The 16,279-nt window shown below is 35.4% G+C and overlaps 1 protein-coding gene across 2 annotated transcripts in view; it reads left to right on the forward strand.

Moving 5' to 3' along the window:
* Nucleotides 1-16,279, forward strand: part of EXOC6B (exocyst complex component 6B) — a 583,153-nt gene that overhangs the window by 220,722 nt on the left and 346,152 nt on the right. For both annotated transcript variants that reach the window (XM_081069629.1, XM_081069630.1), the window contains exon 8: nucleotides 15,090-15,158. In XM_081069629.1, the coding sequence (XP_080925755.1) occupies nucleotides 15,090-15,158 (69 nt within the window). The remainder of the gene's footprint in view (nucleotides 1-15,089; nucleotides 15,159-16,279) is intronic.

The following is a 16,279-nucleotide window of genomic DNA, read 5'->3' on the forward strand; positions in this document are numbered from 1 at the left end:
CTTGAGACAAAAGATGTTACTTTGAACAGTGGGGAATAAATAAAGGGATTTCTTAGCCTTGAGATATGGTTCAGTTTGAAAATATAAAAAGTTTCCAGAAGGTTGAGAATAGATTTCTGGAGGAAATAAGTACATGAATGATTATAGGGAATCTGGGAATTTTGTGACATGTCTGTAACCTCTTAGATTAGTTCTGTGTCACTTGCAGGTAAAGAATAAGATTCAGAGGCTTAACTAGTACATATTTCAATATTCTTCTTGATATGACCATTGGAATCAGATAGACTGCATTCGAATCCTTTTATTTTATTTTATTAAAAACATTATCATTTATAATCATATCATTTCCTTTTAAAACATTCAATGACTTGTATGAGGAACCAGTTACTTCTATACTCAGCGACCCATTTGCCTTTCAGTGCTTGTCTCCTTTCCCGTGTTTCATTTCTCCAGATAAAACCGGGTTCACTGTTGCTTCCTCATCCTTGTCCTTTGTCACACCCTTACTACTCTCCTTACTCTCCTTTCCCCCCAAAACCTGTCACTGTCTAACTTTGTAATCCTAGGTAATTGTTTGGTCTGTTGGAACTTCAGTGTCTTCATGCGTCAGGGAAAGACGGTCTCTGCAGCCATGGGGTTGCACAAGTGCCTGTACCATAACAGGTAGTTCAGGCAAATGTTAGTTTCTGTCCTGGTTTCCCTCCTCCTTCTTGCTGACTGCTGTTATGAATCACGACTGTCAGTATGCCTGTCCTTATTATTATTCCTCTTTCACGTCAAAAATTGACGCGGCACTGTTTAAACTTTTTGAGCTGAAAAGCAAATAACCACGTTAATTATGTGTCTAAAACATTAGCATTTACGTTTGATTGAATGTCTGAGAGACTATCATATGTATAAAGAACTTCATATTCTTTTATACGGTTATCATTACTGCGGGGACACAGTTCTACAATATAAGTGAATATAATTTATAATTTATACTTTATCAGGATATGTTTGTTATGTAAATGAGGTACATCAATAGTTAATAATGTGTGAAAGTCTTATCATAACCCCTATCATATTTTGGATAGCAAGAGTTAATAGCTCTAAGAACAGAGCCAACAAAAGAACCAAATATTTGCCTGATACCTGTGGAAATAGAAAGGGGCAGAGAACTTGATCCCCCGGAATATTTCCTGGTTTTCTCTCTTCTTGCCTGGAATGACTTGATCTACCCTGGAGACCAGACTGTCAGGTATTAGGCTCATCACCGATGACAAGTTACAGTAGTAACACAGCAAAGAGTCAGTATCAAGAAAGGCCAGTTAATGCTTTTTATTTACATTTTGGGTGCTTGTTAAGGAAGCTAAATTGTATCAGGTACTGTGGCTTAAGGAAACAGAAGTTAGACATAGTCTATGCGCCTGGGTAATACATACCCCAAAGACATGATTAGATGATAAGATAAAAGAATGAAATATATACATAGTTCTCATGTATCGTTGAGAACCTTCTGGATAGGAGCCATTCTTTATCATTAACTCACTGAAGATCCTGGAATGCATCCCTTCTAATTTTTGTGCCATATTTATTCTGTTTTATCTTTTGAAGTCCAGAGAAGATGAAGAAAGTGGGACTAGTGAAGTGTGTTGGGAAGTTCCTCATAAAGGAAGTATTTTAAGAATGCACTTGGTAGTTCACATTTAAAAATGCTCCCATTTCCCAAATCAAACAGAATTCACATTAGAGATTTGCTGATTGAGCTCTTACAACAAGAATTCAGCACCTCACTGTCATCTAATGGCATCCTATCATAAAAAAATTCTACCTTATATTTATTTACTTCTCAGTTTGAATCTTCTTCAAGTGCACATTCTTAATCTCAAACCTCATGTAGAGAATTATTTATTTAGATGTCTCCAAACTGGTTTCTTGGCATAGTTCTTGCATGGTGTGAATAAATTCTTCAGATAAGGTCTTTCGTGACCCACTGTGACGTTCTGACCTTCATTCTTCTCATTCTTCAATAGACCTCATTGAGAGCAGCGTAAATAGTTTTTGAAATATTTTGACTTTTAAACCGTGGCATAAAATCCTTTAGGACAGTGGTTCTTAATCTATTTGGGGTCATATATTACTTGGAGAGTTTATTAAAAAAATATATGGAGTTTTTTCCCCCAGTAAAATGTGCATATATTCCCTCACAAAAAGTTCTGCATGAAATGTCAAGGGGTTCATGAAACTCACGATGTCCCTAGGACCCAAGTTAAGAACCATGTAGTAGGGCAGTGCTTCTTGGCCTTCATGTGCATAGGATCCCTGCGTGTCGTGGGAAAGGCCGATTCTGATTCGGCAAGTTGGAGGTGCATCTGAGAACCTGCACTGTTAGCAGGCTCCCAGGTGAGGATGGTGCTTCTGGTCTCAGAGCACCCTTTGAGTTGCAAGGGTACAGGTGGGGACCACCAGGAAGCATTTTTAGTGCATAAAGAGAACAAATCATGGATGTGTGGGGCTTCTATTGGTTTTTCATTAGTATGTCTTCAAATTTTCCAACAATGAATGTAGCCCTCAAAGAGAAAGTTATGTTTTGCTTTCTAAAATCTGTTGATTACTATAGATTACCAGCGTTGTTGTTGATAAAATTTTGATTCTGATTTAACACACTTAAGTTTAGGTATTTTTTATTTTCTAGAGGAAAACCTTTTTACAGTTTTTAAAAAATGCTTTTAATGGAAGTATTCGACTTTTGAGTCGAATGATATTTGTAAGCTATTTACCGTGTCTTCAGTTTGATGACACTTTATAAGAGACCATAGAATGAGATGGGTAGGAAATCCCAAATATCTAGACCATAGCTTTGCACATGGTAAATAGATAATTAATAGGTTCTTAAACTGAAATAAAAGTCATGTCAGAGAAGGGAAAATCTTGGAACTACAGATGAAGTCACAGTAGTAAATTGTCATGTTGGACGAAAAATCAATTCACATGTTGAACCAAGTGCAAGAGTTAGTCTCTTGATTGTTGAAAAGTATTCCCCCATAAAACTCTATCTGTATTTCATATTTGTCTAAGGTAAGGAAAGGCTCACCTTATTTAAGGTGAGGTTTTTCCTTTACGTGTCATATATTAAAGTCGAACCATATATAAACTGCTGATATTTGGCCATGTTTGATTACAACTTAATTGATCTTTAATGGAAATATTTATGATTTCAGGAATTTGGTTTGAATTTCTATATCATCTTGTGCTATGTACGGATATAACTGCTCTTCTGTAAATGTCTAGATAGGACTTAAGAAAATATTTTTAGAAATAGTGAACATTTTAGATAGAGACTGTATTTATGGATCTAGAGTCATTAAGAATATAATTTTAGAGACATTTGAAGGTAAAATACAAAGAACCCTGTCAGTCTCAAGAAAGGCCAGTTAAAGTTTTTTATTTACATTTTGAGTGCTTACTAATGTTCTGAGATATTTGAAGGTAAAATACAAAGAACCCTGTAAAGTGAGATATTATTTGCGAGCACAATAGTACCTACTGGGGGTGGGGTTGTTGTGAGGATTGACTGAAATAATGTATAGAACGCTGTTTTCACAGTACTCGGGAAACACAATGCTATCATTATGCATTAGTTATAATTAAGCCATTATGGCGGCGTGTTTTTTTTTTTTTTTGGAATAACGGTTAGAAAACAGTTGATGTAGTTTTTGAGGATGTATATTTGCATGGATGATAAACACCCTCTACTGAAAACAAAACAAACTTCTGAAATAAAGCAGTATTGAGTAAGAAATAGTTTTTGAAAGTAGAGCCTTGATATCTTTGTTTCTAGGTTACCGCAGAGCTTCTGCCTCACTAGAACACTTCATTGTAACGACACACTTATGGCGCATCTCCTACTCTACTCGGTATCTTTCTTTGCTTACACACTGTTAGAGAGCGGTAGTCACCATGTTCATACAGATCTTCATAGAGCTTAGGTCAGAAAAGATCAATGTTTGTGATTAAATGATACACCTCAGGTTTAGCTGTCAAGATTTTGGTGCCTCTTTTGAAATATGGAATTACAGGATCGCATTGCTAATTTAAATATAAATGTCATGTAGTACAAAGCTTTATGAGATGTCTTAATGATTGTTGTACTAATTGTGAGGTAACACTATGTATTTGTTTGCTAGGGCTGCCATAACAAAATACCACAGATTGTGAGGCTTACTACACAACAGACATTTATTTTCTCACAGTTCTGGAGGCTGGAAGTCTCAAGATCAAGGTGCCACAGGGTTTGTTTCTCCTTAGGCCTCTCTCCTGGGCTTGCAAATGGCTGCCTTCTTGCTGTGTCCTCGCATGGCTATTTCTCTGTGCTTGCCCCTGGTGTGTCTTCCTGTTCTTATAAGGACACCAGTCCTATTGTATTTAGGCCCCCTCTCATGACTTCGTTTAATCTTAATTACCTCCTTAAAGGCCCTGTCTCCAAAACAATCACATTGGGTGTTAGGGCTTCAACATATGAATTTTGGGGGTGACACAATTCAGTCTATAACACAAGGCAATTAGAAAGAATACAAGATTTGTATTTAGAAGGTGTAAGTTTTGTCAGTTTTATGCTATTGGAACAAATCATGTCATTTCTCTAAGCATCTCTTTTCTTCACCTATAAAAGTGGCAATAATTAATTTATGTCAGATTGTTTGTGAAGAATTCTTGTTAGGATATTTGACCCAAATTTCAAATTGTTTTTTGCAAAACTTCCTGTTAACAGGAAGGTAACAGAAAACAGATCATTTCTCAGTAAACTAACATGAAATCAAGGATGCCCTTAGAACTTTAGAGTTTCAATCAGAGGTTGCAGATTGGCAGCCCATGGACCACAAACAGCTTGCAAGATGCTTGTTGGCTTGCACAGCGCTTACAAATTTTAAAAATTAGTTGCCAACTTTTAAAAGTCAATTGAATTCACATAAAAATCTGTATTTCCAACTTAGGCTGTTTGTAAGGATGGTAGTAATAGACTCACCCTGAATAGTGATGTTGCCACAGGGATATGGTTTTTCCACTAAACCACAATTCCTGGTGTGTCTACACATTGGCACTTGCATTTATTATCACATCTATCTGTCACTGAGAGAAATATGTTATTAGTTACATTGCGTCTCTAATAAAAAATGCCAAAATGGAAGGTAGACTGACAGGGCCACATGTATGAAAAAAATGATGAGAATGTAGTCTTTTTGAAAAAATGAGTAATAGTATATATATTCAGAGAATACAGTTTAAAATGCTGACCTACTTCACTGATTCCTAATGTTTACTGACCTCTGTAGGCTTTGAGTTTTTTTACTTCTATTCTTAATGAAAGCTGATCTATTAAAGCTGAAAAATATGCGTACAGTCAAATGAAAAGTAGATACCCATACATATAATCAAATGGCAGTAAAGACAAATTAGAAAGTTGAACGAAAACATTATGGCATGCCTTAGACTTTCTGTTATGGGTTTCTTATTCCCATTCTTTGATCTTTCAGGTCTATTTATTATTGGCAAAGATATATTATGGTTAACATTGATTTAAGATCTTTTAAATTTTTTCATTGTTGTGATATTATAAAGGTCTTGTCATTTTGAAGTTACTTGCCTCAATTCAAAACATCTACCTGCCTTTTCAGATCTTCTAGAATTTCTCCTTTATATACTCATTGCTTATTTAACTACCTGCTTCACTCTGTGCTAAGTTGCTAGTTACCCAAATAGGGACTGTATTTCTTCCCCCACGCCTTGTCTAAAATATCTAATTCTACTTTGCCCTAAGGACTAGTTTATTCTCACCTCTTCTGTATTACCCTCTTTTAAAAACATATATTTTTTTCTTGAAGAATTTTAAATCTTCAGAAAAGTTACAAGAACAGTAAAATGAAAAGTTACAAGAACAGTAAAATGAATGTCTTTCCTTAAATACTCCACTTATTAAAATTTCACATGATCTCTGTCTCTTAAAAATTTAATTTTGAAAGAATCAAAGAATATATGTATCCACCTCACCCCCACAAAGCTGAGCTTTTGAAAGAAAGCATCATACTTCATTCATCGTATTTGAGCTCACTATACAGCAACCTGTACAGTCCTGAGAATGACATTCTCTTTCACAATCACAATACAGTGATCACACTCAGGCAATTTAACATTGATACAATATTGCCACTTAATATACAACCCATGTACGAATTTCCCCAGTTGTCCCAATAATGTCTTTTATAGAAGATGTTTTCTTTTATTTTTCCTGAAGCCATATCCAGACAGGTATCACAGATTGCATTTAATTTTTATGCCTGTTTTTTGTCCTTTAATATTCCTCTTTGTAGGTACATCTGGTATATCCTCATGATCAGGTTAAGTTTAATCACTTTTGGCAGGAATACTATAGGAGTATTATTATGTTCTTTTCGGTGCATTGCATCAGGAGGTACACGATTGGTTAAGGTCGTATCTATCAGATTTCTCCACTGTAAAGGTACCTTTCCCTCATTGTAATTTATAAGTGATCTGTGGAGTGATACTTTTAGACCATGTAACTATCCTGTTCCCTAACAGTTTTTCACCCGTTGTTTAGAATTCACTGATGATTTCTCTTCTGAATCATGTGTTACTGTGATGATTGCGAAGTAGTGATTTTTCCATTTTTATCACTTCTTTGACATTGATTAGTTGGCATTCTTCTTTGAAGAACTTTCCTTTCCTCTCTTTTTTTAGTGTTATTATTGGCATATGGATTCTTATTTTATATACAATGGATTATATTCCATTTTGTCTTTCATTTTGCTTCTCTAATTGTTCCAAATTTGGCCAGTGTGTGTCTTATCCATTATCCTTTGACATGTCTCCATCAATTTTTGACTACTTCTGTGTTTTTTTTTCTTCCTGGCACAAGATTCTCTTGGTTCACGCCAGGTTCTGCCCCAGCCCCAGAATCAGCTATTTCTTCACTGGTGGACGATATTTAGAAACTGAGATGTGAGAAACTTTGTGGACAGAGCCAAGACGCACATGCTACACCAACACATAGACCTTTTTTCAAATCATGAGTTAAAACTGATGCTTCTCATTTCAACCTGATATCACAAGTCGTCCTCTTCTCCTATTCCACATTGGTATCTCTAAGAATTCTGGGTCCCAGAGTATCAATATATGTATTCATTTGCCTGATCATATATCACAGACAAAATAGTGACAGAATTGCTTTGCACATATCACTAAGAGCAGTAGACTTAACTAAGTTCAAGATTTCTTTTCACTTCTTTTTATCCTACGATAAATCCCACTGGGGCTGTATAGCTCAGAGTATTGTGTTCAAATATTTGTTGGCTTGTTTCTCCTTTTGTGTGATTATTATCACATTGGTATATAATTAGGTTCATTTGGTTCTTTTTGTATTTTTTTTTAAACTATGACTTTGTCATTTTTTTGGACTATGTAAAATATGAACATGGTTCAAAAGGCAAAATTATATAAGAAGACATATTCAGTGAAATCCCATTCTTATCTTTATCCCTCCCACTCTGCTCCTACCCATTCTTTGTAAGTAATCAGTGTCCTTTGTGTGTGTATGTCCCCTTCCTCATACCTTACACAACATCACCGTTAATAGCATAATACATATATATTTTTTGTATTTTATTTTATTCTGAAACTATATCCTGGAAATTATTCCATTTCAGTTCATAGAAATCTTTCTGATTCTACTTTTATTGCTGGATAGTACTCCGTTAATTGAGTGTACCATAGTTTATTCTGCCAATCTCCTATGTGTAGATAGTTAACGATTTTCAGTATTTTCCTGTTAAAATATAGTGTTTCAACTACACAACTATTAGAATTAGCTATAAAAAGAACACAATAGCAGGTACTGGCAGATTGCAAAGCAACTGGAATTCTTATATATTGCAGTGAAAATGCCTAATGGTACAGACTCTGGAAAAAAGTTTGGTAGTGTATTATAAAGTTGAACATACACTTACCATATATAGTATGATCCACCAGTCTCACTCCTAGATATTTACCCATTTTGTTTACACAAAAACCCATACCTGAATACTTACAGCAACTTCATTCATGCATGGCTAGAAAGTAGAAACAACCCAACTGTCCTTCAGTGGGTGAAGGAATAAATGAACTGTGGTATATTCATAACTGGAGTATCACACTGCAATAAAAAGAAATGAACTATAAACACACGAAACAACACAGATGAGCCTCAAATGCAGTATGCTGAATGAAAGAAGCCAGATTCAAAGGCTACAAACCATATGAGTCTATTTATATGAGACTCCTGAAAAGGCAAAACTCCAGGGATATAAAATGGATCACTGTTAGCTAAAGGCTGGGCATCAGGGAACAATTTGACTACAAAGGGGCATGAGGGAATTTTTGGGGGTGTTGGAACTTTTAAAATCTAGATTGTGGTGATGTACACAGGGCTATATGGATTTATCAGAACTCATTGAATTGTTCACTAGAAAGGGTGCATTTGACTATATGTAAAACACCTTAAAACTATAAAAAAAACAGTTTCAAAATAAACCTCCAAAACCTGAGAATTGTTTTCCATATAGTCAAAGGCATATGCTCTGCATAGGTTCCTAGAGGCAGTATTGTTGGTGCAAGGACGTAAATGCATGTGTCGTTTTGTTAGACAATGTCAAATTCTGCTTCATACAGGTTGTATCGTTTTCTATGTCTTCCCCCTCCAGCAGGCAGGTATGAGGTGCCTATTTCCTGACACCTTCCTTAAGAGAGTTTTAAGCTTTTAAATTTTTGCCAGTTGCATAGATGAGAAATGGTATCTCTATACACTTTTCATGTGCATTCCTATTACCGTGGGTGAAATGTAGTATAAGTTTGAGGACTATTTGTATTATCTTTTTTCAGTAAACTTTCTGTTCGTATCTTTTGCCCATTTTTCTAAGGATTTTAGGTATTTTTCCTTCAATTTTAATGAGTTATTTATATATTAGGGGATATTAATTCTTTACCTATAGTATAACATTTTCTATGATTTCGATTACCTTAATTATTCCTCCTCTCAAAAATTTTATACTTAACACCACATTTAGTTCTAAATTGCCTTTTTTCCCCTAACAGTTTAGAGTTTCTTAGCATATAGTGGACCACTGTTAAGTAAAGACCAGTTGAATTTTTATTTCCTTAGTGTTCAGCTTCTAGCAGAGAATTCTTGAGGGACTGTCTTTTGATTTTGGCCACAAGATTTTTTGCAGTATCTCAGTGAAGAGAAATGGTAATTTTCCTTATTTTCTTCTGCTTAGTGCAAACACTTGAGTAAATTCAGTGGTAATCGATTTCGGTATTCCCAGGAAGCATCCTCATAATTTGTGAGAAGCTCAATAGCAAAATCTTGTACTTTTTAGGATGCGGCTCTGGTCAGGGTATTCTTATATGTTCAAAGGCTTAGAAAATTTTTTATAGTTTTGCTAATTCTAGTCCCTTAGAATCCTAGGCCTTCTAGTGTGTTGGTGTGTTGGTTGGTGATGTTCAGTCCAGCCTTGTGAAAGCTCATGTCTGCATGAATTGAACCCTTCTTTTGTCTGACATTTTGGAAGCAAAGTAGGACAGAAAAGTACACTGATGAAAAATGTTTGCCAGGTATTTCCTGGCTCCCAGACATAATATGGCCAGTTGAAATCAGTCCTCTGAATGCAGAGGCAATGCTCCTTTAGCTACTCATTTGTTGTTTTCTCCCTTCAGAAAGATGCCTGGTACATTTTAATGACTTGAGATCCAACTAATGCTCAGAAATGGGCACCAAGTCCCTGCATTCATTTACCAATACCGAGAAACTGTTTTATGTAAAATGGTAATCAAAAGTATTTTCAAGAAGGAGAATGACTCAAATAATTAGTGAGAAAAATATCTACATTCCTTACAAACTTCTGGCATACTCTTTTTGGATGATCCACCTACTTTGGAAGATTTCATAACAGAAAAATTAGTAACGCGCGCGTGTGTGTCTCCTGGGACAGCTGTGTGAACAATAGGGCTAGAGCAAACTAATGCATTTTCTGTTTTCACGTACTATCTTTATCAGCAGTGCAGGTAAATTTCTCAGTACATTTGCTACTTTTCTTGAGTGGAGGGAGGCGAGTACTCCTATTCCTCCTTTCCTAATGATAGGCTTACCCAGTAGTGAAGAAGATAGATGTATCAGGCTGTTACCTGCAGATACGGTTTTTTTTCCTGCCTCCCTTCTCTAGTGAGTCTTTTAGTATAGTAGAAATAGCTACTAATTCCCAATGTAGGAGGTGTTATAAAAATATTAAATGATTCTATCTGTTAACACTTGAATGCCATTATTTATTTAAAATTATTTAATTTTAAAAAGGAGATTAAGATTTTAAAATAAATAATGGCATTTTCTTTATCTTTTGTTTATAGAATGTTTATTTTTAATAGAGATCAGTTATTAATCTTTGCTAGCATTTTGTGTGGCAAGTAAAATTAAGAAGCATATGTATTTATTTATTTTTCAATTTTTACAGTTGACAGTCAATATTATATTAGTTTCAGATGTGCAGCATAGTGATTGGATATTTATATAACTTATGAAGCGATCCCAGTGATGTTTAGTATTCACCTGGCACCATGCATGGTTATTACAGTATTAGTGACTATCTTCTCTATGCTGCACTTTATATCCCTGTCATTTTCCTTATTCTCTATGAGAGGAACTTAACCATTAACCTTTCCATTTGTAGAGACTTCCTTTGACCTGAACTAAGATGTATTAGAGAAGACGAAAAACATCGTGAAAGTCAAATCCTGTGTTTTGCAAGAATTTTTATAATCAGAAATGTTAATGCTTCTTTTCTCTCTGACTGTCTAATATTCCCATTTCTACTTTGAATTTTTGCATCTTTCCCAACATATATTGTCTGCAGTGGCTTATAAGACTGTTTTTTTCAGGGTACCTTTCACTAATCTATTTATAAATTTACTTTTCTTACTTTATAGCTTCCTCTGTCTCCAGACATTTTGTAGTCATCTATATAGTGGCAGCACCTGAAAGCTGGTGTATTAATAGGCTATAATGCTATTTAACAACACATATTCTACAGAGAATAATTAAGAAGTATTGCTTTGATGGAGCTGTTAATATTTATCATACAAATGTAAGAGTCATATTGAAACAGATTAGCCATATATATTGGTATCTGGTGATACATATTCTCTAATGGCTGTGGTTGTGTGATTATAGAATATAGTAGTTGCCCTCCTGATTTCTACCTCTGAATGTTATAATCCAGTTATCCCTAAATTCTTTTTCTAGAATATTATTTATCTGTTATTTTAATACTTTAATACGTATAATATTATAACATGCTCTGAGGCATAGATTTCTTAGTTATAGAGTCTAAAATCTTACCACCTATTTGCTCCTCTCTGAAAATAAATAGAGGTTTGAACTGACAGAAGGCCTTAATGCTCTCCATTCAGAAACTATATAGGAAATTAGGCAGCTGCTGTCCTTGGTGATGAAATTATTTCATGTGAATTCATAAGGAAAACAACTAGTTAAAAAAGCAGAATAATCTTGAATATACTGTTTGTGGCTACTATTGGTATCTTCATAGATCTATTTGAACTAGAAAAATGCAGACTCCAGTATCTTAATGTCTTGAGTTCCTGACTGCCAGGCAGAGGAAATGTTTAACTATTTTAATCATGTTTCTGTATCTCAGAAAGAAAGCCCTTATGAGAGGAAATGACAACGTCCTACCACAAAGTTATCTCTTATCAGTTATAGTCTCAGTCGATAATGATTTGTCAAACTTGGACATGTGTAAAATGCAAGGGCTGTGTTATTTACTTTGGAAAGGAAAAATTAGATGAAGCTGATAACAACGGAGTCATGGCTTTTGTTAGGAGACAGAAACCATTAGAGACAGTCATTGTTAGCTTAGGAAAGTGTCCCTGGACCCCTCCCTCTGCTCTGGCTGAAACCTAAACCTGCTTCAATCCTTCTTGCCACTTGAGGGGAGGCAGGGGCAAAGGAGGGGAAGAAGAATGAAGACAGATTTGACAGAGATTTAGCATTTTGAACGGGGAGCAAAAGGTGGACCTTAAAACAGACCTATTTCTGTGTGTCTGAAAAAACTGCCTTTTGTTTCCCCCTCCCCATTCCCATTTATTTAGATTTTTGAAAGTTCATTGCTTATCCTTCCAAACGTGTAGCATTCCTTCACGTACAGTGTAGGTTGCTCTCCTTTCGCCTTTCCCTAGATGTGATTCTTTTTCATTAGTGGAAGCAGAGAAAACACATCTCGCCCAAAGCAACATGAGTCAGTGCATGCTTCTCATACCTTTCCCCTCACAGCACTCTTCTGGGCTCCTCAGAAAGCTCCTGCTGTTCCCACAGAGGGGAGCGCGGGAGGAAACAGGACTTCTAAATAGCAGGCTATTTTGGGGGCGGAGAGACAGTTTGGGAACTGAAGCCGCGTTTTGCTCCATCTTTCCTCCTCTGGATTTCTGTGTATTGCTATCAGAGCCGCCAGTCATGTGCTTAGGAGGACTTATGGTTTCAGAGGCTAAGAAATAGCAAAGCCAATACTTCTAGTTTAGGACACTTGAAACAGTTTGAAACCGCGTATGATGATGGCAAGACAGCCTCGCAGACAATAGGTTTGGTTGTAAATATTTTGGTGCGGATGACGGGAAAGGCCTTTGCCTCCTGTCTAAACATATGTTTTTTAGTTGGCCCAGATAAACTAGTCTTATTAGCCCATTAGTGAGGGGCCCCATTAGCTTGTTCATCACAGGTTTGTAGGGAAACTGTCCCCTAATGTGCATGCTCATTCTACAAGGTTGGGTCTGACCTGTGAAAGGGCCGAGGCTCTGTCTGACGCATGGCTAGAAGTGGTTTCCTTTTGAATGACACTATGGCTCTGAGTCAAAGCAAAACAAAATAAATAAAGTGCACAACGAAGAACATAAACAAAGTTGTAATTGAATTTGTTATTCAAAATTACGTAAGAGAATTTCCTTAACATTTTTGTAAATGTATATTTATAATAAATACCTTTATAATCATTAATTCTAAATGAAAGTAAAAAGTTTCATACCCTATACAGATCAGTTTTTCTTGCATGTTTCTTGTCTTTTTTTATATGTAGGTTTAATTTTTATGTAGTTTAAATACTATTACAATTGTATGAAAATTTTCTATTTTTCTTTTGAGACTGTTTCGCTTAGCTGTAGTTTTCACTGTTCTGGTTTTATGGCAAGAGAAAGTAAATTTCCTTCACATCTCCATTTGCAGTCAAAGAAGGGAGGCAGTAAAGATGCTTTAATATTGTGGTCATCTCAAATACGTGTGCCTAAAATGATCACTTGTTGCCTCTTTTTATGTTCATAACATGAAAATGAGTGACTGTTTGTATTCTTAAAGTTAACATTTTTATGTGCTTTTTAATCTTGCTTTTTCATGAACTACATGTGCTTCTGCCCTAAACCGTTTTCTCTAATTTTGCAACGCCTACTAACATGTCTGGAGGCCTTTCCCCCCCTAAAACTATGCTTGGGCCATGGTATAGGATCTTGAGTACCTTATTATCAATCTTTGGATTCACATAAATTTTGTTCCAAGCGCTTATAGAATATATACAGCACCATGAGGTTTTTAAACATAAGATTTAATCTCTGCCTTCATGGATACAAAGCAAAAGAACAAGATCGTCACTAACTTTGAACCGATAAATATAGAGATGTGATGGTTTGGAGGGAAAAGGAAGGAAGTATTGTGCTGTTGAATTGTAGAATGAGTAGATTTCATTAGGAAAAGCATCTCGGTGCAGAAGCTATGTCTCAAAAGAAGAAATGAGACTTTATGAAATGAAAGAAACTGACCTTGTCACAAATCAGCCCAACCCAATTTAATGTGCCTGCTGCTTAGAGTCTGATGAACTTTACAATTACCAGTGTTACGGTAACAACTTTAGCTAGGTCTTTTTTTTTAAAAAAAAATCTTTATGTAATTGTCTTTTATGTTTTGCTTTATTTTGTTTTATTCAATGTTTAGTTTCAGTGTCACCTTTTATTTTTATTAAATTTCTATAGATCAACTGACAATTTCCTTTTTTTTTTTTTTTAATTTTTTATTGGGGAATGCTGGGGAACAGTGTTTTTCCAGGACCCATCAGCTCCAAGTCAAGTTGTTTTTTTGCAATCAAGTTGTGGAGGGCGCAGCTCACTGACCCATGTGGGAATCGAACTGACCTTGGTGCTATGAGCACCGTGCTCTAACCAACTGAGCCAATTGGCTGCCCCGATAGTTTCCTTTTTTAGTTGAGGAAATTGAGGCTAAAGTAAATTGTGATTTACTCATTGTCAGGCCACATAACAAATCTGTTTGTCCTGTGACTATATATACTCCAGTTCTTACCTGATGGTTTTTGTTTTATTATCTTTTTTGATGTCTGATACGCATTGTTCATATTACAATTTACTGGTATTACCTATAGGTTTGGCTTTTCCATTCATTATCTTATCTTTTCCATGCTCTCCTCCCCTCTTCCTATCATATTTCTGCAGTTTGATTGCATTCTGACTTAAACGTTCACTAATTCTTATGTTCTTCAGAAGTTGGCTGGCAGGCCATTCAGTTCAGCCTCTGGCAATTTCTGTTTTGACCATTGAAATATAATTTTTTATGTAGGCTACCATGTATCTAAGAAGGTCATGTCAAGTTTTCAAAGTCACATTCCCACCTTCTTCTTTTCCCTTTGTAGGCCCACGGCCCAAAATGTATCTCTAAAAGCAGATGCAGGAATAGTGACACCTGTTACCTCTCTGTGCTATTCATCCTTCTGTTCTGTGTCCCAGATTTGGTGATATTGTCAGCTTATTAACCCCATAGCTAAAATACCAAAACTGGGTTTCTGGGAACATGGTTTGTTTCGTTTGTTTCTCTCTTAGAAGCCAGAGCTGGTTTGTTTGTTTGGTTTTTTTTAACACTCGAGTAGTAAAAATGAATGCAATTATTATTGTTAATAGCTTTGTTTGAATATTTTGTGACAATCTTGATTGTTTTGCAGGTACCTGGGGCCCAAGATTTGGTGGATTTCTCTCCTGTTTATCGATGTCTACATATATATTCTGTCCTGGTGAGTTTTTATCTGGCTCTGCCTTATAAAGGTGTATATTGAATTCAAACTGTGCTTTCTCATTTTTGCTAGTTTTTCTGTGTATTATTAAGAGTAAGTAAAGATAATCTATTATTTAAGGAGTATTATAAAAAATAATCCTTTCTTCTTGAATCTCTTATTTATGTTTGCGATGTAATATGCTATAACTAGTAACATTAATTTCTGTCAGTCACCAACACATTATTAGATTATACCTAAAAATATTCACATGCACAGTCGGATTTCTGTTCTTAATTTAATAATATAGTTATTTAAATTATAATAGTCTCTTTACATATTAAAATAACATTTGTAAAAATATTTTTTATTCCTGATGATAGCTATTCCTTTTGTCATACAAAGCATATGGAAAGAGGAACCTCTCTGGGGGGAACTTTTTACGGGTGTTGTTGATATTCTAAGAAATGGCTCTATCTCCATCGTGGTAGTACACGTACATGGAGACACACACAAAATCCATAGAAAAAATGAAACTATGAAGCTGAAGTATCATCAAAGATAAATTGATGAGAGAAGTCCATTATTGATATTTTTTTATAGAAAAGTTCCGTGAAGTTTCTAGGTTGTTTTTAAATATGTGTGAGTATATGTTGTTGCCCAGTCTGTTACCCATTTTCTTTCTTCATCTATTTAACTTGGTGTCATTTAGTCATTACTCCAGACAGTTTGGGGCTGGTCTGTGGCTTTATGGCCTGCAGTATTTTGTAGTGATCTCCATTAGTTTGAGAAAAGACCTGGTAGCTTCATCTCCTCTGTTTCCTTTTCTCCTTGCTCACCAATTCCCTCTCTTCCCCACTCCGTCTTTTCTCCCTCTCCATTCCTTTTCTCTATCTGTCATTCCTTGTTATATCAAGGTGAAGCAGGATATAGAGTTGTATCAAGACATCTAAAATAAGTAAACAATATTTTCAATCTAATGTATAGAAAATTAAATAAATCATATATATCTTCTCTTGTGACACACTATTGTCATCATTTCATACAAGGTCCCCTTTTATATTTTATATTATCATGTTTTCTCCATTCATCTCCTATCGATAGGCCCACTTGTCTTTCATCCGCAGCTAACTCTAATATGT

This window comes from Rhinolophus hipposideros (genome assembly GCF_964194185.1).
Source record: "Rhinolophus hipposideros genome assembly, chromosome: 12".
In the NCBI taxonomy this organism is placed as follows: Eukaryota; Metazoa; Chordata; class Mammalia; order Chiroptera; family Rhinolophidae; genus Rhinolophus; species Rhinolophus hipposideros.